This window comes from Lagenorhynchus albirostris, chromosome 15, assembly GCF_949774975.1.
Source record: "Lagenorhynchus albirostris chromosome 15, mLagAlb1.1, whole genome shotgun sequence".
Lineage (NCBI taxonomy): Eukaryota > Metazoa > Chordata > Mammalia > Artiodactyla > Delphinidae > Lagenorhynchus > Lagenorhynchus albirostris.
In genome coordinates, this window is record NC_083109.1 from 72,735,190 (window position 1) to 72,759,179 (window position 23,990).

Genomic DNA, 23,990 nt, shown 5'->3' on the forward strand with positions numbered 1-23,990 from the left:
TTTCCAACAACTACAGTCCAGAGAGCCTCTTTAGAAGGAAGTGAGAATAGATTCTGGGTGTCAAATGACATCCCAAACTATGGGAAAGCCAAGCTTCAATGCAGGTATAAACCCATGCTGGCAAACATGCACCCTACACATAGCAGAATCATAAACTCTTTGAGGGAAAGCTCTGCGAGGGGCTCTGAAAACCATCTCATCCTATCTGCTTATTTTACAGCTGAAGAAACTGAGGCCCAGAGAAAGGAAGTGATTGGGGAGTGGGGGTGGGCAAAGAGTGGTATGAAGACGCTGGCACGGGTGAGCTGGAAGAAGAACCTGCAGAAAACTTCTTGGTGCCCAAAGAGTTTCTAAATTTACAAAGATTGTACTGAGGTTTGAATGTGTTGTGCCTAATTCAGATCCAGGAGGACGCTGGCCATTAAGAGATGTAAGCATTTTTCCAGGTCATGAAAAACAAAGAAATTGTCCTAAAATACTAAAGAATTCTTCTAGATTAAAAGAGACTAAAGAACCATGAAAACTAAATGCAATATGTGCATCTAGTTAGGATTATATCCTGGACCATAATTTTTTTTCTTATGCTATAAAGACTATTAGTGGAACAATTGGTGAAACTGTAATAAAGTCTGTTCATTAGATGACAGTACTGGATCATGGATAATTTCCTTGTTTTTAGAAAATCCACATTATTTAGGAATAGAGAGAGAGAGAGAGAGAGAGAGAGAGAAGCATTTTGAACTGGCAGGAAATAAGAACAGAAGAAAGAAGAACAGAAAGGGATCCTGAATCCCAGGGAAGAGAAGCTGCGAATCACCTAGGCAGTGTGATCAGACCTTCCTCAAGGTGTTCTGCACCTGCCCCATGTGGGATGCTGGGGACTCAACAGGGACAATGCAGAGTCCCTGTCCTCCTGGAATATGTCTAGGGAAGGGAGGGAGGGAGGGACTTTGGCTTGGGACAGGGGGGGATGCTGTTCCGGCATCCCCAGTGCACCTCTCAAAGCACCTGCCATGGGGCTTCCCTGGTGGTGCAGTGGTTGAGAGTCCGCCTGCCGATGCGGGGGACACGGGCTTGTGCCCCGGTCTGGGAAGATCCCACATGCCACGGAGCGGCTAGGCCCGTGAGCCAGGGCCGCTGAGCCTGCGCGTCCGGAGCCTGTGCTCCGCAACGGGAGAGGCCACAACAGTGAGAGGCCCGCGTACCGCAAAAAAAAAAAAAAAAAAAAAAGCACCTGCCAGCCACTGTTGAGCTTCTGGGTGGGTGGGACTCCAGCTGCCAGCCAGTGGCCACACCCACTGCCCAGCACCAGCCTCTGTATCGCCCACCAGGCTCAGAGGAGGAACCAGGCTCCCAGGACTGGGTGAGATCAGACAGAACTGGATGGAGTCCAAGCACATGTCCAGAAGCCAGGGCCAGCCCAGGGGAGACAGTATTACTGACGCCCCCTCCCTCCGAGCCCACCGGGGCCTTAGCGTTTATAGAGCACCTCCACAGCTGCTTGCTTCCCAAAAGCCCTGCGAGGGGTGTCTGCCGCGGACTGTCTCCCTGAGGCTCACAGGGCCCAATACTCGGTCCTCTGACCAAGGTACACAGGGGTTTGCCTGGCCTTGCTGAACCCGTAAGCTCTGCCCCTACTCCCTGGCACATACGGAAAGGAGCTTCAATATTAGAGGGTGATATCTGGGGTCGGGAAAGCAGGTCCGGTCTGTCAGCTGGGCTGGGGGCTGGGGAGGAAAATGGCTGGTCGGGGGCAGGAAGGGGTGAGGGAAAAGAGAAACTGCCTCCACTGCATGGGCCTTTCTCACCCATGAGAGTGTAGGGTGGGGATGGTCACCCCCAAACGCCTTTCTGTAGCTGTTAGGCAAGTAATTCAAATGAAACTCGCTGAGTCAGGGACACACCAGGGAGCGGTGGGGACTGTCCATGTCCGGGGCAGCCACTACTCAGCCCTGTCAACACGTTGTTGCTGGAAAGCTCCAGTGTTGCTGAATTTTCTGATCCTCTCCCCTCTCTCCTCCCCAAAAACAGCAAACTAGAAATCTAGATTGTGATGTGAAATCTCCTGATTTAAATGTTGGTTCATGGGACTTCCCTGGTGGTCCGGTGGTTAGGACTCCGCACTTTCACCGCTGAGGGCATGGGTTCGGTCCCTGATTGGGGAACTGAGATCCCACAAGCCACCGGCAAAAAAAAAAAAAAAAAAGGTGGCTCAATAGTGTAAACACACACACACACACACAAACACACACACACACACAGAGTGAAGGCCAAAGCAAACATGTCCGCTGCCTCTGGCCTAAGCACTGGCCACATGCTTGGAGAGTGCCTCTTTCCCAGCTCAGGGCACAGTGAATGCCGGATAAACCCCTGTTGGATTAAGCCCATCCTTCCTGTTTCCAAGGACTGGCCTGCCTCCCCGCTCTGGGCAGGACCTGTCTCTACAACTGAGAGGAGATGGGGCACATGGCTATTTACCTTAATGTGAGAAATTAGCTTCCAGTTGACTGAAAGGGATTTTGCAAACAAATCCTCCTCCCATGCCCACCTCTGCCATGTACCTAACGTCCACCTGCAGTTACAATTTTGCAGAGAACGCAGTCCAGCTTGGAGGAAACTGAGGCCCCAAGGTCACTAGTAAGAGTAAACAGGACCTGATCATAACAACTATTTACTGAATGCCTACTACGGACGCACCTGGCTCAGGCCTCCAACTCAGTCACTGGCTTGTGCTATTTTGAGATGCCATTGATGGGGAATATGCCAGAACCCATCTGTTCATCACAGACCCAGCTTGAGGAGACAAGTGGCATCCATTAGATGTCACCTTCATGAAGCCTCTTAGACTTACTCCAGGTGATGCCCTTTCTCCAGTGCCAGCATCGAGCCTGAGTCCATCTCCTTCACGACACCAAACTACTCCAGGACTGGGGCTGCCTCACTCATTTCTGTAACCTTTGGGAGAAGCTAGGAAGAGTGCTGGCGTGATGTCTGTGGGCCAACACAACCGGTGACAGGGTGACAGCCTTGAGGAAGAGCAGGGAACTGAAGACTGCTGAGTCCCTTCCTTGCCGAGTCCTTTCATCATCCCTGTTTTACAGATGAAGAGACTGAAGCTCAGAAGAGGCAGACCTGTCCAAGGTCACGCAGTCACAAAGAGAAGCCTGGACACTCTGTGCTAGAAGCTGAGAGAGGAGTTACCTCACATCCTTCCCCTTTGGCCCCTCTTCCCCGTGGATACGGTTCTAGATGCACCAAACCTGGTGAGAGACAAGATCTGGGGACAGGGCACCAGATGCATGAGGCTCATGGTCCCATGGGGTGGGCATTAGGCCTCCCCAACCTCATAAGGGCTACATTCTGTGCCTCTCCCAGGAACACAGGCAGCTACGGCGGGGAGAGCAGGGCCTCACAGCTTAGACTCTGCTCTGGGCACACATTGTGCAGTGCTTCGGGAAGCCTCCCTCTGGCTCCCATATACTCTAAGTTTTACCAATAGAAACACATTCGTTTACGGAGGCAGCCCGCCCCAGCGCCCTGGCAAAACGACCATGTCTAGTCCCCGGTGTCCGGGCACAAGTGAATCTTCACATTTTCTCCTCTGTTGAGAGATCAGAGAAAAAGCCTGGGAAACCTGCAAGGGAAAAGGCTAAAGAAGAGGTAGGGGCAGACAACCAACCTCAGGCCTTCTGCCCTTGCCTAGAAATGTCACCGGGCACCCCCCGAACTCAACAGACAGGCCTCCCGGTCCTTTGCTTTGGCCCTGGGCCCCACCAGCTTCACCCTGTAAAGACAGCTCTCTTTCAAAGGGGTCACACACCCCAGAGCTCACCTAATGGTCTCAAATTCAAACTCTGATCCTTGTGCTAGAACACAGCCTGCCTTATGGTCCCCTCTGGAGGTGAGGACCTCCCCGACCCCCTCTTCCCCTACTGCATTCCTCACGGGGGCTTGCCTGGCGTTGAGCCCCATTCCTCTGGGCTGAGGTAACTGCTGCTCTTGGTGTGATTAGCCCCATCACTCCCTAGGCCTGTGAAGGGACACACCCAGGTCGCCAAAGGTGTTCTGCATCTTAAAGCAGCTGGGCCAGCTCTTGCCATCCCCAAACTCTCCCTCCAGCTGGAATCCCATCTCCAGGGCCTCAGAGAACAGGCCTAAGCCCACTTTTCTGTTCCGATTCCTCCAGCCTGGGGTTCCCTGATTCAGCCCACTAATCAGCAGCCCTAGAGGAGCAGAAGTGAGGTTTACTGAGAAATGCTGGGCCCCTCAGGCTCCTTGAGCCTGGACCAAAGTCAGAGCTGAAGTCTGGGCTGCAACTTAAGCCAGGGATACTGGCAGGGGCTGTGCCCCTGGAGCGTCCGCTGGTGCTGGCCCAGGTTGGAGCTGCGGGCGAAGGCCTTGCCACGCTGCAGGCAGACGTAGGGCTTCTCACCGCTGTGCGCCACCTGGTGGATGAGCAGGTGGGCGCTCCGGCGGAAGCTCTTGCCACACTCGCCGCAAGCATAAGGCTTCTGGCCCGTGTGAGGGTGTTGGTGCCGCAGCAGATGTGAACTGTCTCCAAAACTCTTGCTGCAGCTGGGGCACTTATAGGGCTTCTCGCCTGTGTGCGAGCGTTGGTGTTTAAGGAGCTTGGCGCTGTGGGAGAAGGATTTGCCACATTCTGGGCAGGCATCGGGTCGTTCACCCATGTGAACGCGCTGGTGATTGGTGAACTGGGTGCGCTCACTGAAACCACGACCACACTTAGGACACTTGAAGGGCCGCTCTCCACTGTGGGTGCGCTGGTGCCGTATGCAGTCCGAGATGTTGGTGAAGTTCTCGCCACGCTCACAGCAACTGTAGGGCTTCTCCCCAGTGTGTGATCGCTGGTGCTTGAGCAGAGAAGAGCTGCGCCCAAAGCTGTCACCACACCAGGCACAGCGGTAGGGCTTCTGGCCCGTGTGTGAGCGCTGATGCTGCGCCAGGTTGGAGCTCAGGCTGAAGCGCTTGCCACAGTGCCCGCAGCGGTAGGGCTTCTCGCCCGTGTGCGTGCGCTGGTGCTGGATCAGGTAGGAGCTAACGCTGAAAGTCTTACCACACTCAGCGCAGGTGTAAGGCTTCTCACCCGTGTGCACCCGCTGGTGTTTAACCAGGTCCGAGCTGCGGCCAAAAGCCTCCCCGCACCCCAGACATTTGTGGGGCCGGAGGCCTGAGTGGGAGCGACGGTGTTGGATGAGGTTGGAGCTCAGGCTGAAGCAACGGCCACACTCAGGACAGGGGTACGGTTTCTCTCCAGTGTGTACTCGGTGGTGCTTAACCAGATCTGAGCCACGTCGGAAGCTTTTGCTACACTCCGGGCAGCAGTAGGGCTTGTCGCCCCCATGGCTGCTTTGGTGGTGAATGAGGTTAGGGAGGTAGGCTGCGGACAGTCCACACTCCTGGCGCTCGAAGGCTCTGGGGACTGCAGGATAGTTGGTCTTGCCAGGGGCTTCTTCCTCCCCAGGGCCAGAGACTGACCTACGTAGGTACTGCAGGCCCATCATCATTTCCCGGGCGGCCGGCTGCCCCGGCCACACCAGGAAGGGCCGCTTGGGTGGAACAACTCCGCAATCGAAGGCGGACCTCGGGACTCCCTGGGATCCTGACGACCGGTTGGTTCCCCCGCTACTCGGCCCCGTCGGAGTCCTCCCTTGCCGTTTCTGGAGCCACCGACTCCACAGCGGTAAGAACGTACCGTTTCCTAGATACCAGCCACTGGGCTCACAAGCACAACCACAGCTGGAGACACTCTGGACCCAGTGATTCATCACCGGAAACGGAAATGTCCACCAGCCCGTGCAGTTCTAGGAAGTGGCAGCGAACGGTCTCGGTAGGTTTAACCCTCTCATTCACCTGGCAGAGCAAGTGCTCCCATCTGCAGCCGCTGTAGGAACTTGATACTTTCCGCTTGGCTCGGGGTTCTCAGTCCGTCAGCGCGGACTTCAGTGCCCCGGCCACCAATGAGGGGCGGCGAAGCGAGCCTGAAGGAAAAGGCTGTTGCTGCCAAGGACACGCTGGGGGCAGAGTAGACAAGTCACCTGGAGCAGCACTGTACTGAAACTCCATGATCGGATGTCTGGGTTCTCCAGAGGCACCGGCCCACCCGAGTCCCTTGAGAGAGTTTCCCATCCATCCTAAGCTAGGCGTCTTAAGCTTGGCGCGGACTACATAACCCAGCATGCGCCGCACGCGCCTCTGGGGCTCGCACTACGATTAGATAACTACTGCTCTCAACATGCCTTCTGCAACTGTGCAAGCCAGAGCACCGGGATCGAGAACTACAACTTCCGACTCGCATGACAACTGCGGCGGCGCTATTTAAAAAGCGTCAGAGAGGAGGTGCATGGCCACGTCCTTCTCTTCCAGTTCCGCTCCCTAGGATGAGCGGCGAGGAGAAGGGCGGAGCCTTAGGCCTGAGCCAAGATGGCGGCTGCGAAGCTAAGCCCCGCGGACTCGCTCTCATTCTGCCTCGCGCAGCTCACGGCGGCGGCCGGGGAGGGTCTAGGTGGGAGAAAGGACACAGCTACCAACGAGGCACCCTTGGGCCGTGCGCTCTTAGCCCTCCGTACGCGCCACGTCAAGGCAGCTGGGGGAATCGAACGCTTCCGGGCACGCGGCGGGCTCCGCCCCCTTCTCGCGGTGCTACGGCGAGCGGCTGCAGCGGGTCCCGCCCCTTCCCAGGCTGGCCCAGGCTCCGCCCCCTCGTCTGTCGAGTCAGCGGCTTCTGGCCCCGCCCCTTCTCCGGGCCCCGCCCCCTCTGCTGTGTCGTCATCGACGCCCTCGCCACCAGCGCGCCTGCGCAAGACGCTGGACTTGGCGCTCAGCATCCTAGCCAACTGCTGTACGGAAGGGGAGTGCCGGGCTGAAGTGCGCAGACTCGGAGGCATTATCCCTTTGGGTAAGTGCTCCGCCCCCATTTCCTAGAAGGATTCTACCCACACCTCTGTCTGTGTCTGGGCCTGGGCGGAGTCTTGAGTTCTTTGTGTTGTAGCCTGGAAGATCGTGCTTTCTGACGGCGCAGCGCCCGCAGCTCTCATGATGTCATGACCCGTGACGTCACTGCTCTCTCTATATATTATACCCTAGCCCTCTTAGATCAGATGCCAATTACCTGGGTATTGGTTGTAGAGCACCTCTCTCGCATCTGGGCTGGTGGAGGCCAAAGGGTTATTTGATGACTCTTTCAAATGATTCTTACTCTCCATTTATGTTCATAGCAGGCACTCAGTGCCTACTGTGTCCAGCCTTGTGCAGGGCTCTGAAATCCCATTTGATGAGCTGGGGGTCAGAAAGTGTAGTGGTTGAAAATGTGGGCTCTGCAGTCACCTAGACCCATCCGAGGCTAGGATTGTAAAATGGAGTAATAGCTACCTCAAAACACTGGAATAGGGAGAAAATGAAATACAAAGATAGAACACAGATATCTGAGTCTGGACTGGGTACTTCTAGTTATTAAAAACTAGCACAGTGAGAACAAATCCTGGGAATTCCCTGGCGTCCAGTGGTTAGGACTCGGCACTTTCACTCCTGGGGCCTGGGTTCTGATCCCTGGTCGGGGAACTAAGATTCCGCAAGCCTTGTGGCACAGCCAGAAAAAAAAAGAACAAATTCTAAGCCAATATTTTATAATAACTATAAATGGAGTGTAACCTTTAAAATTTGCGAATCACTGTATTGTACACCTGAAACTTATTTAATACTGTACATTAACTACACTTCAATTTTTTTTAAAAAGAATAAATCCTAACAAAAGATAGCAAGCTTTTCTGTTTACCAGCTAAATTGGCGCCTCCTAGTGGCAATGTTGTGAACACAGTTTACACTTCATTGCCAGCTATGAAATTATGCCTATTTTGATGAAATCTTAATTTTTTTGATAAAATAAAACATTAATATATTTAAAATTTTCATTGACGAGAGGCCTGGCACATTAATAAGTCCTCATTCACTGTTTTGTATTTTAAATATCTCCTGAATCCATCCACTTCTTTGCCTTCTTCCATCACGTGCCCAGAGACTGTGCTGGGCTGTGCTGGTAGCTGACTTGGGTCAAGCCGTCTTCTCACTATTGCAACAGCCTCCATGTTGCTCCCCCTGCCTTATTCTTTCCCCCTGTAATCCATTCTCCCCATGGCTGCCAGATTTTATCATGTCACTTCCATTCTTAAAACGCTGTGTGGCTCCCAGTGCCCTCACGTTCAAGACCTGAGCCCTTGGCCTGATCAAGGCCCTTCATGAAGTCATAGCATAAACACTAGATCTCACCTCTGGGCCTTTGCAAAGGTTACTTCGAAACCTGAAATGCCCTGTAACACTCCCATCCACCATCCTTCTAGCAAATACCTACCTATCTAACCTTCCAGACCCCACAAGTGTTAGGCCTTTTCTGGAGGCCTTCCCTGACTCTCTCAGGCGACGTTCTTGAGGTGATTAATGAGAGAGACAAGAAGGGGTATAAACCTCAAGAGGCCAAACCCTCTTGCAGTGACTATTCTTCAGTGTGTGAAGACAGACAGCATCCAGAACCGAACGGCCCGTGCTCTGGGGAACTTAGCCATGGAACCTGAGAGCTGTGGGGACATCCACTCTGCTGGTGAGCAGGCTCTGAGGGTGGAGCCACCCAGGGCTTGGGGGTGGGAGAGGGGCTTGGGTGTCTGTCCTCACTCACCTTCTGTCTTCTTCCCTCTGCAGGTGCTGTTCCCCTGCTTGTTGAGGGCCTGACGGCCTGCCAGGACTCACAGTGCCGCCAGAGTGTGGTTCGTGCCCTCCGCAACCTGGCGGACTCACCCCAGCACCGCCTGGCCCTGGCAAAGCAGGGAGTGGTGCGCCCGCTGGCCGAGCTTCTGGCCGCTGCCCCAGACCCTGCGCTGACCTTGGCCTTAGTCCGTGCCCTCCTGGAGCTGAGTCGAGGCTGCTCCCGGGCCTGTGCTGAGCAGCTAAGTCTGGGTGGAGGACTAGGCCCACTGGTCAGCCTGGCCTCCCACCCCAAAAGAGCAGTGCGTGAGGCAGCCATCCTGATCCTTGCCAATCTGTGCGCCCAGGGCCTGGTAAGGCCTGCGCTGGGCAACGCTGGTGCTGTGGAGGTGCTACTAGGTGAACTCCGGCGGCGCCGGGACCCCAGCGGGGCTAGCCCAGCCTCCCAGCAGCCCCTGGTGCGGGCCGTGTGTCTGCTGTGCCGGGAGGCTATCAACCGGGCCCGACTGCGGGATGCTGGTGGTTTGGAGTTGCTGATGGGCCTGCTGCGGGATCCTCGCGCCAGCGCCTGGCACCCTCGTGTTGTGGCAGCCCTCGTGGGCTTCCTCTATGATACTGGGGCCCTGGGCCGGCTGCAGGCTCTGGGACTTGTACCTCTCCTGGCTGGGCAACTGTGTGGTGAGGCTGGTGATGAGGAAGAAGAGGGAAGAGAAGCTGCTTCCTGGGACTTCCCTGAGGAGAGGACTCCTGAGCGGGCAGAGGCCGGAAGCTTCCAAAGCCTCAGGTGAGTTCCCACCTGATGCTGTGGGGTAGAGTCTCTTCACTACCCTCACTCTCCGCCCGTTCTGTCTCGGTAAGACTTTTATTGACTCTGATTCCTAATTCCTTGTTCTCACTGAACACGACCACTTTCCAGTCCGCATTAAATACACCTCTTTTCCCTTGGGGCCACCTTTGACCTTGGCTCCACCCCAGCACCTCTGAACTTTGGGGCCCAGACAGGTTCCCCGGAAGGTAGTATGTGCACTGGTTCTGATGATACGTTCTGGCATCTAAGTTCTTATTCTGGTACCACCACCTACAAGCTGAGTCATCTCAGGAAAGTTAATTAACTTCTCTGAGCATCGGATTCCTTGTTAGTAGAACGAAGGCTAATGCATACCTACCCCATAGAGTTGTAAAGATCAAATGAGGGCACTTTGCACCTTACCTGGCACTAAGCAGCGCTCAGTAAACGTCAGCCTCTGTGAACTCCTGACCTCATTTCCCACTGCTTTCCTGGTGCCCACGATACTCTTACACACTGGCCTTCTAGCTAGTTTTTGGACCTGGCAGATAAGTACCATATCAGGGCCTCTTTGGTTATTGTTCCCTGTGCCTAGGGCACTCTTCCTCCAAGATGCCTTGATTAGATCTCACCCTCATCAGCACCCAATTTTAAAATGTCAGCTCTCCCCTCCCTGGGCTCTTTTCTGTTCCCTTTTACTTTGCTCCGTATGCATCACTTCACACCACACTAACTGCACACTAACATACCTGTGGTTTCTTATTTTGTTATCTGTTTCTCCTCACTGGAATATAGAGTCTAGGAGGCAGGACCTTTTGCTCACTGCTTCTCCCCAGCACCTGAAACGGGGCTTAGCACACAACAGGCATCAGTAATTGCTGAATGAGCTGGGGTTTGCCCCTACCTCCCTTTTTCCCTGTCCCCCGCTCGGGCCCACCCTCTCTCCTGGCCTCTGTCACCTCTTTTTGCACAACCGATCTTTTGGCCCTGCCCCCTCCCCTCGGCTCTGGGTTCCATTCCCTCTTTCTCCCTCGGCAGGTCCTGGCTGATCTCCGAGGGCTATGCTGCGGGCCCGGGCGACATCTCTCCCGACTGGTCCCCGGAGCGCTGTCCGCCGCCGCCAGAGCCGGCCAGTCGGGCCAGCCCCTCCCTGGGCCCGACCTCGCTGCGGACGCCCCGCGCCGTGCGCCCGCCCGGCCGCAGCCCCGCCGCCACTGCCCCCGAGGAGCCCTGGGGCCGCGAGGGGCCAGCGCTGCTGCTGCTGTCGCGCTTCTCCCAGGCTCCCGACCCCAGCGGGGCGCTGGTGACCGGCCAGGCCCTGTGCGGCCTGCTGGCCTACGTGACGGGCGCGCCGGGCTCACCGAGCCCCCGCGCGCTGCGCATCTTGGCGCGGCTCACCTGCAACCCCGCCTGCCTCGAGGCCTTCGTGCGCAGCTACGGGGCGGCGCTGCTGCGCGCCTGGCTCGTGCTCGGCGTCGCCCCCGACGACTGGCCCGCGCTGCGCGCCCGGCCCGCTCGTCGCAGCCAGCACCAGCACCGGGAGCTGGGTGGGTACCCGCGCGCCTCCCTGCCCACGTGTGAGGCCACGCGCCCCTGCATGCCTTCCGTGCGCCCTGCAGCTCACCCACTGTCTCACTGCCCTCCTCCGCCCACCGCCCACCGTTTGGACAACCTCAGCCACTAGGTGGTGGCGGGGAGGGACTCCCTTCTGCTCCACTGTCCCCACACGCAGAGTTCTTCAGCCTCTGCCCGAGCCTTGGGGCCCAGAGACCCCAGCACTGGGCTTGGCCCGAACAGCTTAGAATTGTGCCTGTCTTCGTCTCCTTACCCAGTGTCTTCTTGGTTCCGCATTGTCCTGACTCCTGCACTGTCCTTGACTACCACTGGGCCCACTGATGGTGAACCCAGGCTCGGGCACCATGTCCTCCCAGGCCCCACCACCCCTTCCAGCCCTGCCAGGGACTGCCGGGGCTTCTGTGCCCTGTTTCAGTCCTTGAGGGCCCAGACTCACTCCCTGACCATCTCACTCCCCGTTCTTGCCCTTGACCTCCAGTTCCTAGTGTCCAGACCCCATCCCTGCAGGGCCTTCAGTCATCCCCCTCTTCCTTGCCCCGGGGTTGTTCGCCCCCGTTCCTTTCGGGGACCCAGAGGCCTGTCTTGCCCATCCCACCGCCATCTTGGATACCAGCTCCCAACCTGACCTGCTCTGCCCACACCGGCAGGTGAGATGCTGCTGCAGAACCTGACCGTGCAGGCCGAATCGCCCTTTGGAGTGGGTGCCCTCACTCACCTGCTGCTCTCTGGGAGCCCTGAGGACCGCGTGGCCTGCGCACTCACCCTGCCCTTCATCTGTCGGTGAGAGAGGCGTGGGTGCCTCGCAGGGGTGGGGGGAGCAAGGTTGCTGTTCCCCAGCCCCGCCCTTTCCCACCTTCTGAAAGGTTCTCTTTTCTCCCCGAAGGAAGCCCTCTCTGTGGCGCCGGCTGCTTCTGGACCAGGGCGGCCTCCGTCTCCTCCTCTCAGCGCTCACTCGGCCAGCTCCACACCCGCTCTTCCTCTTCTTTGCTGCGGACTCCCTTTCCTGCCTCCAAGGCCTGGTGACTCCCACTGTGAGCCCGGCCCTCCTACCTGCAATCCCCTTGGACCTGGACCCACCCTCCCCTTGCCTCTATGAGCCTCTGCTGGGCCCCGCCCCCACGGCGGCCCCTGACCTCCACTTCCTGCTGGACTCAGGCCTCCAGCTCCCTGCCCAGCGAGCGGCCTCAGCAACCGCCTCCCCCTTTTTTCGGGCCCTGCTAGCTGGCAGCTTTGCCGAAGCCCACATGGACCTAGTGCCACTGCGGGGCCTGTCACCCAGCGCAGCCTGGCCTGTCCTGCATTACTTGCACGGCTGCCGGGGCTGCAGAGCTGCCCTGGGGCCCATCCCTCCGCCGGGCCAGCGCCTGCTGGGCTCAGAGGCTGAGGAAGCCCTGGAAGCTGCTGGCCGTTTCCTGCTGCCCGGGCTGGAGGAGGAGCTGGAAGAAGCCGTGGGCCGCATCCACCTGGGACCCCAGGGCGGCCCAGAGTCAGTGGGTGAGGTCTTCCGCCTGGGCCGGCCCCGGCTGGCTGCCCACTGCGCTCGCTGGATCCTGGGGCCGGGGCAGTGCCCACGGAAGCGGGCCCTGGCCCTGGTGGGGCTTGTGGAGGCAGCAGGCGACGAGGCGGGGCCCCTAACTGAGGCCTTCCTGGCTGTGATGATGGGGGTAGAATTGGGGGGCGAGGGTCCCAGCCTCGACGGTTGATGTCCCCTGGGAGGAGACCCGAGGATGAATTGTCTGTGAGGAGTTCTCCCTCAGAGCGGCACAGTAGGAGGCCGAGCAGAAGGGGTCCCCGTCAAGGACCGATGACAGCGTGGACCGAGACCCCGGGCTGATGATCTGAAGGCTCAAGAGTGAGAAGCCAAGGCGAGGCATGGGGCCCACAAGATGGAGGACGGCCCACGGCCCCAGGCACTTGGCCTGGCTCAGCTTTCTGGAGTTGGAATTAAATACTTTGGAGCTGGCTACCCCTGTCGTGTGGTGTCTCTGCTTACCTTCCTGTGGTGGTACCCCAACCCCTTCACCCATCAAGTAGGGTCCTGTCCCGGTTTCTGTGTCTCAATACAGGCCACCCTTGGCGTATAGGAGTTGTTTTCTAAATTTTTTATTTACTTATTTTTGGCTGCATTGGGTCTTCGTTGCTGCGCCCGGGCTTTCTCTAGTTGCGGCGAGCGGGGTCTCCTCTTCGTTGTGGTGCGTGGGCCTCTCATTGCGGTGGCTTCTCTTGTTGCGGAGTGAGGGCTCTAGGCGCGCAGGCTTCAGTAGTTGTGGCACGTGGGCTCAGTAGTTGTGGCTCGTGGGATCTAGAGTACAGGGTCGGTAGTTGTGGCGCACGGGTCTAGTTGCTCCGTGGCATGTGGAATCTTCCCGGACCAGGGCTCAAACCCATGTCCCCTGCATTGGCAGGCAGATTCTTCACCACTGCGCCACCAGGGAAGCCCAGGAGTTTAATAAGTAATTATGCGCTGGTTCCTGGAGCCCTGGGATATGGTTGAGTTCCCAGGCTGCTTCTGAGGATGTGGTTTTAGGCCCCAGGGGAAGCCTGCTTCCTGCTGAGGCTACTTCATTGCCCAGATAGCCACCCAGCTGGACACAGACCTTGATCAGGACTAAGAGGGTTGTGCTGAGGGGATGTGAGGGTGGGGATGTACGTCCAAGACCTTGGCATTATGGTTTCCTCAGTTCCCTTCACCCATCGTGGGTCTTTGGTCTCTGGATCCATTTTCATATCTTGGGCCAACTGTCCTGCCATTTTTCTGAGGGAAGACCTACTGTGTTCTTCAAGCCCCTGAGGCCTTTAGTCGTGCCCAGAGGGAGCTGGAGCCCTAGGCTGGCATTCAGGTGAGGAAAGCGCTTGCGTTGCTTTGGTCGTCCAGGCAGGGTCTCCATAATCTGGCTCCCAGATCACTGGCCACTTAGGTGGCAGCCTGACTTTGAGGACAGTGTCTGGACTGGGCCTGTCTGCTAGCTTCTGGGGAGCTAAGGTTGCCCCATGCTGCCTCTGTGCCTCAGGGAGTGTCCGGGTCTCTGTTCTCAGGCTGTGCCTTAAAACCACCCAGAGAGCTTTTTTTTTTTCCCGCTAATGTATTATATAAATATTTATATAAGGATCTATTCATTTCTCTCTCTGGCTTTTTTTTTTTCTTTTGTGACACGCGGCATATGGGATCTGCATGCAGTATCTTAGTTCCCTGACCAGGGATCCAACCCATGCCCTCTGCAGTGGAAGCATGGAGTCCTAACCACTGGACTGCCAGGGAAGTCCACAGAGAGCTTTTTAAAAATACTGATGCCTGGGCCCTTTCTGACTGAATTGGACTGAGGGGAGGGTGACTTGGGCATCAGTATTTTGAAAAAAGCTCCCAGGTTCTGATTTACTGCTGGGTTGAGGAACCCCCTGCCCCCATTCCAGTGCTCACATCTGGACTCAGGTCTGGGTTGAGACCCACAGTCCAGTGGCTGCAGCCACACCTGTTGTGTCTGTCCACACCTATCTCTAGAGTTTCTCGTTTCCGACTTGATTTCTCAGGGTCTCAGTCCGGGGAAGGCCTCTTGTTCCTTTGTGGCTGGAGTCTGTGTCTTGCTTTCTTCGCTATGTTCAGCAGTATCTTGGGAAAGGGCTCTTTTGGGACAGGTATGGCTCATCTCAGTGCTGGGGACGGCTGGCTGGGGCTGGCTGCCTGGGAGTGTTTCCCCTGAGTCTGTGTGGGGCTGGGGCCTTGGTTTCTGTTTACCTGTGTCTGTATATCCGTTTCCAACACTATGACTTAGAGTCTGTGGGTGGGTTCATTGTGTGTCTCTGTCTCTGAAAGATTTCTTTGTATCTAGTTTGCGTGCCCTTTGGGATCTCTGTTTATGTCATTGTCACTGTCTCTAAGGGAAGGTCTCTGAACCTGGGATCTGACTGATCCTTAGAACATCACTCCCACCTCCAACCCCAAGACTCTGTCTGGAGCAGGCTCCCAGGAACAGCCTGGGTGGGAGAGGAGCTCTGTCTAGGACTCAGGGTGCTAGTTTTGGGGTGGCGGTGGGCTTGGGGACCTCAGTGTGTGTCTAAGGGTCTCCCGGGCAGAGGATCCCCAGCTTAGTCTGCAAGAGCCACTTTCTTACTTTGGCTCTGGCCGCCGGGGGCTCCCGGCAGCTGAGGCCAAGGCTGGGGTGTGGCCGTCTCCGCAGCAAGCAAGCAGGCTGGGCCTGAGTGGGCCGGGGCCCGGGGCCCTCCCTCCCTTTCAGGCCCCCACCCCGGGTTCTCCCGTTCATTGCCCCCCCCCCCCCAGCCCTATCCCAGCGGGTCCCGGCTTCCTTACATGGTCACGGCTGGGCCTCCAGCTCCCGGACGTCCCCCCGCCCCCCGCCCCCACCGGACACGGCCCCCGCCCTGCTCGCCCCGCGCGGTCTGCCCGCGCCCCGTCATGGAGGACCTGGGTGAGTGGGGCCCGGGTCCCCTTGTCCCCAGTCCCTCCCCACCGCCTGGACCCGCTTCCCCATCCTGGCGCCCCCTTCGCACTCCCGGCATCTCTCCATCCCTGCCTCCTGTCTTCTCGCTTCTGGTCTCTGCCGGCGCCTCCTTTCCGACTCCACGTCCCCCTTCCTGCCTCTCCCTTCCTGCCTTTGCCAGACTGGCTGCTCCCTCCCTTCTTCCCTCGCTCCACTCCTCCATCACTGGCTGCGGACGGATGGGCAGGGAGGCGCAGCGCCTGTCGGCGTCTGGGCTCAGGAGCTTTGGGAAGGGAGGAGTTAAAGGCACCTTGGGTCCAGGGACTGGGAAAGTAGACGGGAAGGGAGAATATGACATCAAGTTCTGGAGAAGAAAATGGGCTTGCCCTAGGGTTTTGGGAATGAAAGAGTTAAGGGCCCTTAAGTATGGTAGGGGTCAGGTCCTTGGGGCAGAAAGTATAATAGATGAGTGCCAAGATGCCAGGGAGAGGTTAAGTGTTCTACCAAGGCGCTCAGAGATGCGGAGTAAAGGGTCAGGGACTTCTAGATTCTGGAAGGTAATGAGTTCAAAGGATTCGGATCTGGGGATGCAGGCCTGGGGGGCAGCGTGTGTGTGTGTGTGTGTGTGTGTGTGTGTGTGTGTGTGTGTGTATCTGTCTGTCGGTTTTGGGGCAGGAAGGCGCACCCAGGCATCTCATCCTCCCTGTCTGTTAGAACTGGGGCTGGAAGGCTGTGCCCTTCGTGGGAGAGAAAAGGATCCAGCACCCTGCAGTAGGGGGTGCTGCTCAGCTGGGGTAACGCGCACTGGTACGGTGAAGAATAAGCCAATCAGAAAGCAGGTCCCAGCGGACTCACCAATGAGGTGCATAGGGTGGAGCCCAGTGGCGTCTGGAGGTGGGCCAGAGCTGGGAGGGGTCTCTTTAGGTGTAGGGGGTGTGGCAGAAAGAGCATCCAATCAGAAAGCTGGTGTCAGGCATACAGCCAGTTGAGCAATTTGGGGTGAAGCCAAATTTGGCTCCAGTAAAAAGCCGCTTTTGACTGCATTACGGAAGATTCGGAGAATAAAAGAATCAGGTAGCTGAATTTGTATATGAATCTCAGGATGAGCCATGTGGAATGTTCTGATCATAAATAGTCCTTGCTGCCCTTCCACATCTCTGCCTTGGTCTGGCTTTGTGTTTCTTCTGATTCTTGACCTCTGCTCCTAATACTGGCTTCCGTCTTCCTCAAACACTGCCCACTTAGAACACTTGTTCTCTGATCTCTTAAGGCCCTGTCTCTGCCTTAACCTTGACCTCCCAACCTCTCACCCTGACGGCCTCTCCCTGCAGATGCCCTGCTCTCTGACCTGGAGACCACAACCTCTCACATGCCAAGGTCAGGGGCTCTAAAAGAGCGGCCCCCAGAGCCCCTCACGTCTCCTCTGACACAGGTGAGATCAGATGCTGGGGACTGCGGCAACCACTAGGGCCAGGTTTGGCAGGGGCAAAGGGAATCTAGGCCTGAGTGGGTGCGGCGCAGGCCTATCATCCCACACATATGTCCTTCTCTATAGATGGGGTCCGGGGAATCTTCAGGAGCCTCTGGGGACAAGGATCATCTGTACAGGTGAGGGGGCTGAGTACTGGGGGATGGGGGAGCCCATTGAGACTCAGTCTTGTATTCCCCACCCCTGAACCCAGGCCCCCACCCTGTTTCCCAGCACGGTATGCAAGCCTCGGTCCCCGAAGCCTGCGGCCCCTGCAGCCCCTCCATTCTCCTCTTCCTGTGGTGTCTTGGGCACGGGTCTCTGTGAGCTAGACCGGTTGCTTCAGGAACTTAACGCTACTCAGTTCAACATCACAGGTACCAGGGTAACTGGGGCAGGGTTTGATGTGATGGGGGGCAGGGCAGGGCAGACACTAAGTGGGTATAGCCTTCCCAGAGTAGCAGCTAAAGCCTTAACTGGGAAGGAGGCTACAGCACGGCCCCATGTCCAGTGCCCTTCTATCCTCTCTGCAGATGAAATAATGTCTCAGTTCCCATCTAGCAAGGAGACTGCAGGAGAGCAGAAGGAGGACCAATCTGAGGACAAGAAAAGGCCCAGCCTGTGAGTTTGGCATAGTTGGCAGGGCTGGGAGAGGGGTGATCAGTCCTGGATGCCTGAGTTACAGGAGGAAGCGTTACTCTGGGGCTCTAAGCTGACACAAGTTGTGTTCTTCACAGCCCTCCCAGTCCATCCCCTGTTCTCCCAAAGCCTTCGGCCACCTCAGCCACCCTGGAGCTAGATAGGCTGATGGCCTCACTCTCTGACTTCCGTGTCCAGAATCATGTGAGTCACTCAGGGAGTGAGGGGTGGGCCAGTGTGGATTTGTGGCTCTCAACCCATTTTAGACCCTCCCACATCTGCTGCCTTGCTGACTCAACTCTCCTGTCCTCTCTGCTGCAGCTTCCGGCCTCTGGGCCAACCCAGCCACCAGTGCCAAGCTCCGTGAATGAGGGCTCCTCCTCCCCACCAGGGCCTGCTGGCAAAGGCAGCCTAGACACCATGCTGGGGCTGCTTCAGTCTGACCTCAGCCGCCGAGGTGTTCCCACCCAAGCTAAGGGCCTCTGTGGCTCCTGCAATAAACCCATTGCTGGGCAAGTAAGTGGAGCCCTGCGAATAAGGGAGTAGAGACCCACAGACCCATCTTTACTGAGAGCCAGTGGGTATTATTGTTGTTCATATTTTACGGATGAGGAAACTGAAGCTCCAAGTCACACAGCAAGTAAGTGGCAGAGTAAGAATTCCAATCCAGTTATTATTTATTCTGGTCCTACTGTGTGCCAGGCTGTACGCTAGCTCCTTTACAAACCCCCATCTCAATTAATCTCCACAAAAGCCTCATTGGCTCCACCCACCTGTCTGGTTCGGGAGCTCCGGTCCTTGGCTTATTACTGAGCAGATGTTACTGGCAACGGTGCCCAGTGGTTGACCTAGTTCCTCCTGCTAGATAAAGCACCCTACCACCATCCTAGAATTTCCAATCTCAGCAAAGCAGGGTGGCATTATGACTTTCGTGGGCCCTAAGCACTTTCACCTTCATGGGCCCCTTCTTCCATTAATAAAATATATTAAAAAATGCATTTTATGACTGTGTTGGTATAAAGATGAATATATTAGTATAATATATGAAGTCATTCTTCTCCTAGCTCATTTTTTCTTCTAATTTTAAAAGAAACTACAACATTTTTGTGGGTTCCTAAAGTATGCTGGGCCCTAGGCACTGTGCTGGAAGACGGGTTGAGTCTCCACCACTTACAGACTGAGTGACTTTAACGTTAGATTCTTCATCCTGATTGCTCAGAGATAAGATTCGAAAAGTGCTACGCAAACCTTGACTCACTGGGCACATGGCAGCCCGAGGGCCACTCCGACCCAGGCCTCACCCCCCAACTCGCAGGTGGTGACGGCGCTCGGCCGTGCTTGGCACCCTGAGCACTTCGTTTGCGGTGGCTGTTCCACAGCCCTGGGAGGCAGCAGCTTCTTCGAGAAGGATGGAGCTCCCTTCTGTCCCGAGTGCTACTTCGAGCGCTTCTCCACACGATGCGGCCTCTGCAATCAACCCATCCGACACGTGAGCCCCGCCTCTGTCTCACCCAAGGCGCCTGTGGGATGGGCCTCATCCACTTACACTTCTCCCATTCCCACGCCCACCCCAGCCCCGTCCCTCGTTCTCGTCCACGGCCCTTTAGACTTCGCCCTCTCTCTTTGATTCCCAAGTTCCTGCTTAGGTCTCCCACACCTTACACTCGTACTTCAACCCACTCACCTAGGTTCAGGGCGGAAGAGGGAGGGGAGTAGAAATTGAGGGCCACACTGAGTGCTCCCTTTTATTCCCCGCAGAAGATGGTTACTGCCTTGGGCACCCACTGGCACCCGGAGCATTTCTGCTGCGTCAGTTGCGGGGAGCCCTTCGGAGATGAGGGTGAGAGCTTGACTCCCACCTTGAAAGCCGCGGGTCCGCTTGACATCCCGCCCTGCTCTCTTTGGGCCAGCGCACTACGACCTCCGAAGTCCTCGGGGCCGCGAATTTTCTCCTGCTCTCTCCTGGCCCCAACCTGTCCCACCTGTGTGTTCCCATCCCAACCGTTCCCGCTCTGCTCCCGCCCCAGACCCCATCCCTCTCGGCCTACCACCTCCCCTGGCCCCATAGCCTCAGATTTTGTGGGGCTCCTGGTGCCACCGCGCACTCTTTTCCTTCCTCCTACTCGGTTCCCGCTCCTAGGTTTCCACGAGCGGGAGGGCCGCCCCTACTGCCGCCGAGACTTCCTGCAGCTCTTCGCCCCGCGCTGCCAGGGCTGCCAAGGCCCCATTCTGGATAACTACATCTCGGCGCTCAGCGCACTCTGGCACCCAGACTGTTTTGTCTGCAGGGTGCGTGGCTGGGGGGCGGGGCCTGGGAGGGACAGGCCAGCGCGGGGCGGGACCAGGAGCCTGGGGCGGGGCGATTATTCAGAGCAGGGTCCTGGGGAGGGGAGGCTTCGCCTTTGAGGGCAGTGCGAGGGGCTGCGGGGGGGGAGGGGTCTTGGGACTGGGGTCGGATTATTCAGCTCGTAGGGCAAGTTATTTCGTCTGGAGATCGGCGCTGACCCATCCTTTCTCGGTTGCCCTTCCCCAGGAATGCTTCGCGCCCTTCTCGGGAGGCAGCTTTTTTGAGCACGAGGGCCGTCCGCTGTGCGAGAATCATTTCCACGCGCGGCGCGGGTCGCTGTGCGCCACGTGTGGCCTCCCGGTGACCGGCCGATGCGTGTCGGCCCTGGGCCGCCGCTTCCATCCGGACCACTTCACCTGCACCTTCTGCCTGCGCCCGCTAACCAAGGGCTCCTTCCAGGAGCGCGCGGGCAAGCCCTACTGCCAGCCCTGCTTCCTCAAGCTCTTCGGCTGACCGCCTGCCGGGCTCGCCCCTTTGGGAGAGCGCGGCCCCCCAAACCTCGCCCTTCCCGAAAAGACCGGGCTCTCCAGACCCCAAGGCCTTGCTCTTAGAGCGTGGGGCTCCCCCAGCCCAGCTCCGTGAGGCCCCACCCACTGGAGGGACAGGCCCCGAAGGTACTGTACGTTCTCCATGGGCGAGTTCAGAAAAAGCCCCGCCGATCCTAAGGCCACGCGCCCCACGAAGTGGGTCGTACACTGGCAAGCGATCCCGCGTGAGCCCTTCACTTTATTCCCAGCCTTGAGGGAGCCCCCCGACTGGAGGAGGGCCCTTGCAATTCCCACGAATCCGAGGCCAGGCCAGGATGTCCCTCTCCCCGCCCCTCACTGCTGAGTGCACTTTTTTCTACCAACATAAACACACATTCCACGTCACACAGGTGCTGTGTCTCTGCGCGGGAGTGCCTCGCGTTGCGACGCCCCGCCCCTTATACTGTCTCGGGCTGTGATGCGTGATGCGTTCTAGGCCACCGCCCTGCGGCGGGAGCCGGACCTTCAGACTCAGCCCTTGCAGGCTGTCCTTCACCTGTCAGATGCGCCTGAGGAAAAGCTGGCCACCTGCGCAGGATTGTACAGACGGTGACAAGCCGGGACGGGAGCTCAAGCAGGACCCACCAAACCTTCCCGTCCCCAACCCCCCATCCTTCATTTCCTTATATCCTCGAAATACGCACTTAATCTGTACCCCTCCCACTCCCTTCCACCTTGCCACCTTGGCTGGTTTCCAGATTTTTCCCCCTCCTTAAAAGACCCTCAGAGATGGGGCTCCATTCAAGTGCCAATTTGTGCCCACCTTTTGGATCTGGGCATTAAATTACAGCTTCCCTCATACGGGTATTGACTCATAACAGCTCCGCTAGGCAGAGTGTGACACTTGGGGTGGTCAGGGCAGTGACTGAGGGAAGCGCTGGGGGCTGTAAGAGCCAGAAGGAGGCTTCTAACTCAGATTGGAAGTCAAGGAGGGCTTCCTGGAGGAGGTGATACCTGAGCCTAGCCCCAGCAGAGAAGGGTGGTGCCAGGGGTTCTTAAGTATGGAGAAGTTCAGGCTCCATCTGAATCCCTAAGCCCCAGAGGCCTCTCTAAGCCTGGTACCTTAGACTCTGAAGTTCCCTAGGGAGGGGGCCTGGATTCCTGGGTCCTAACTACAGGGACCTTTGAGGCTGTAAACAATGGATTATCAGAGGCCCTTCCAGCTCAAGGAGGAGCTAACAGCCAAGGAGAACATGTGTGGGCAAGAGACAAAGGTGAGGTTCTCTGTCTTGGCCTCGGGCAGAACCCCCAGATCCTTTCCTCTCTGAGGCTCCACCCCCTGGGTCTTCCTAGGCCTCCTGCTCTTCCTCTTCCACAAATTCTTCCTGGGGAATGCTTTCCATCCCTTGGCTTGTAACCACCACCCAGTCTTGAGCCATTCATTTACCAAGTGTTTACTGAGCACGTGCTGTCCTAGGCTCCATGCCAGGTGCTGGGGAGACCATAGGGAACATGTTCCTTGGCCTCACAGTCTAGTAGGGGAGACAGAGGAAAAACAAACACACAGTGACAAGCATGATGAAGTAATGGGGACTTCCTTGATGGCCTAGGTAAAGCTGGCCCTTCCCTCTAGTTTCCACCCACAGCACCTCCCTAGTCCCTCACTTATCACTATTGCAAATAAGTGTTTGTTTGTTGCTTGTTTATTTCTGAAATGAAGGCAAGCTCCTGGGAGTTTGTTTGTCAGATGACATGTTTGTTTTGCCGACCGTTATCTGTCCAGCGTCTAGGATGCTGTCTAGCATGTGGTAAGTGCTCCATAAATGTTGGCTAATGAAGGAAGGAATGAGGAAGGAAGGAAAGGAGCGAAGGCTAGAAGGAAAAAATAGAGAACTAAGTTAGTGAAGGTGGGGAAGGGAGTACTTGAACCAGATTGTCAGAGAAGGCCTCTGTGAATATGTACATTGAGACTTTGAAGGTTGAGGAAAGAGGCAGCCAGGCAAAGAGCCTGAGGAGAGCATCCCAGGCAAAGGAAACAGCAAGTGCAAAGGCCAGGCGGTAGGAAAGAGCTTGGCACATTGGAAGAAAGGAAAGAAGGCCAGTGTGGCTGATTAGAGTGAGCAAGGGAGAGAGTAGTTGGAGATGAGGTCAAAGAGGAATCAGGTGCCACCTCACGAAGGGCTTTGCAGGACCCCGCGAGAACACATAGATTCGATTTTAAGTGCCCATAACCCCAACGTGTCCTCTGATGCTTGCCCCTGGATTTCTCCCAGGCCCTTCAAATTCATCACCCACTGAAGCAGACACTGTGGGTGCCCTGCCCATATCCACCTGGCCCACCTGGGAAGTCGTATGCAGACACTTCCCAGACACTCAGTCTCCCCAGCTGCTCCCTGAGTTTCTGTCTAAGGGTGCTCTCTGGAGGAGGGCCTGGGGTGGGTGGGGGAGGTTCCATAACCTCCAGCCAGTTAGAGACAGGGATTGGTGAATGGATACCCCAGCTTTCTGGCCCCTTGGGGGTCAGTTCTGAGGTGAGTTCTCCACAGTGTCTCAGAGGGTCCCCACTGGGATTGTCACAGTGGTAACCTTTCGATCAACACATGCTTTATTGGCTTTTCTCCTTTCTTTGTCTCTCTTCCCCACTCCTTACTGGGATCGGCTCCCCAATACAGTCATTGCACCCCAATTCTCATCGTAGAGTCTGCTTTTGAAGGGACCAAAATGAAGGCATTCCTTAAATAACTCATCACATTCCCCTAAAATATTGTTCTCCGTTCCCCATCTCCAGCATGAACCCAGTTCCCAAAGTCAGACATCCAAGTCTGGTCAGTTCTTCTAGAAAGGCAGAGGCATGGATATTTATTCAGCCTCTCCCTTCTTGCATCCAGCCCTGTGCTGAGCAATGGGACTCCAGGGATGAATCAGATCATTTCCTGCTCTTGAGGAGTCTTTGGTCAACTGGGGAGACAGACCTGGACCCAGGCAAGGTCCATGCAATGTGCTCAGAACTGTGTCAGCAAAGTCCAAGAAGTTTTTCCCAAAGAGATGCCATGGGCTGGGCACTAAAGGCTAAGTAGGAGCTGACCATTTGAGAGGCAGGGAGGCACTCTAGGCAGAAGGCACAGCTTATACAAAAGTTTGAGGGTATGAGAATACAGGGGCTGGGTTGGGCAAGGGAATGGGAAGGAAATATGATTTCACTCTGGGTTTGGTATGGAGGAGCAAGGGGAAGGGTGGGCAGGGGTCGGGGCATCAGGCTGAGAAGCTGCTGCCTCCTCCTGGGTGTGATGGGGAGCTATGGAGGCTTCCTAAGCAGGGGAGTGACACTGTCAGATTTGGGTTTGAAAATGATCCCTCTGGGTTAGTCAGAATCAGGGGGCTGGCTCAGCCGGGATCCCTAGGTCAAAGCTGAAGGGTAAGTATTTTTAGCAGGTGAAAGAAGTGATTTTGAGCCTGGAGCTCTGGGGAAGGGGTGGGGGCTAAGGCCCAGGAAGGGGAGTGCTCTTGAATTTGAAAATGTCCAGCTCCGCAGGACCAGCCTGCAGCCTCGCTGAGAACT

At 56.7% G+C, this 23,990-nt stretch overlaps 3 protein-coding genes across 6 annotated transcripts; 2 read left to right on the top strand and 1 right to left on the bottom strand.

The window, feature by feature from the left end:
- Positions 1-2,655: 2,655 nt before the first annotated feature.
- Positions 2,656-6,584, bottom strand: LOC132505091 (zinc finger protein 501-like). The gene has a single exon (XM_060122972.1). It carries the CDS (start codon positions 5,784-5,786, stop codon positions 4,293-4,295), a length of 1,494 nt encoding a protein of 497 aa, XP_059978955.1. The 5' UTR covers positions 5,787-6,584; the 3' UTR covers positions 2,656-4,292.
- Positions 5,661-13,040, top strand: ARMC5 (armadillo repeat containing 5). Of its 2 annotated transcripts, XM_060122954.1 has the most exons (6): positions 5,661-6,916; positions 8,504-8,611; positions 8,710-9,496; positions 10,538-11,046; positions 11,722-11,854; positions 11,958-13,040. In XM_060122954.1, the coding sequence occupies exons 1-6, from the start codon at positions 6,442-6,444 to the stop codon at positions 12,775-12,777; spliced, it is 2,832 nt and encodes a 943-aa protein (XP_059978937.1). In that variant the 5' UTR covers positions 5,661-6,441; the 3' UTR covers positions 12,778-13,040. The 2 variants fall into 2 exon arrangements, with proteins under 2 accessions (XP_059978937.1, XP_059978938.1); XM_060122955.1 differs by lacking the exon at positions 8,504-8,611 and having other exon boundaries at positions 5,662-6,916.
- A 650-nt stretch (positions 13,041-13,690) lies between these two features.
- On the top strand, positions 13,691-20,836 carry TGFB1I1 (transforming growth factor beta 1 induced transcript 1). 3 transcript variants are annotated; one of them, XM_060122981.1, is made up of 11 exons: positions 13,691-13,914; positions 16,842-16,942; positions 17,066-17,118; positions 17,213-17,355; positions 17,512-17,599; positions 17,716-17,821; positions 17,939-18,133; positions 18,933-19,106; positions 19,376-19,457; positions 19,758-19,906; positions 20,151-20,836. In XM_060122981.1, exons 2-11 carry the CDS (start codon positions 16,880-16,882, stop codon positions 20,415-20,417), a joined length of 1,320 nt encoding a protein of 439 aa, XP_059978964.1. In that variant the 5' UTR covers positions 13,691-13,914; positions 16,842-16,879; the 3' UTR covers positions 20,418-20,836. The 3 variants fall into 3 exon arrangements, with proteins under 3 accessions (XP_059978964.1, XP_059978963.1, XP_059978962.1); XM_060122980.1 differs by lacking the exon at positions 13,691-13,914 and adding an exon at positions 15,434-15,498 and having other exon boundaries at positions 16,781-16,942; XM_060122979.1 differs by lacking the exon at positions 13,691-13,914 and adding an exon at positions 15,447-15,498.
- The last annotated feature ends 3,154 nt before the right edge of the window (positions 20,837-23,990 follow it).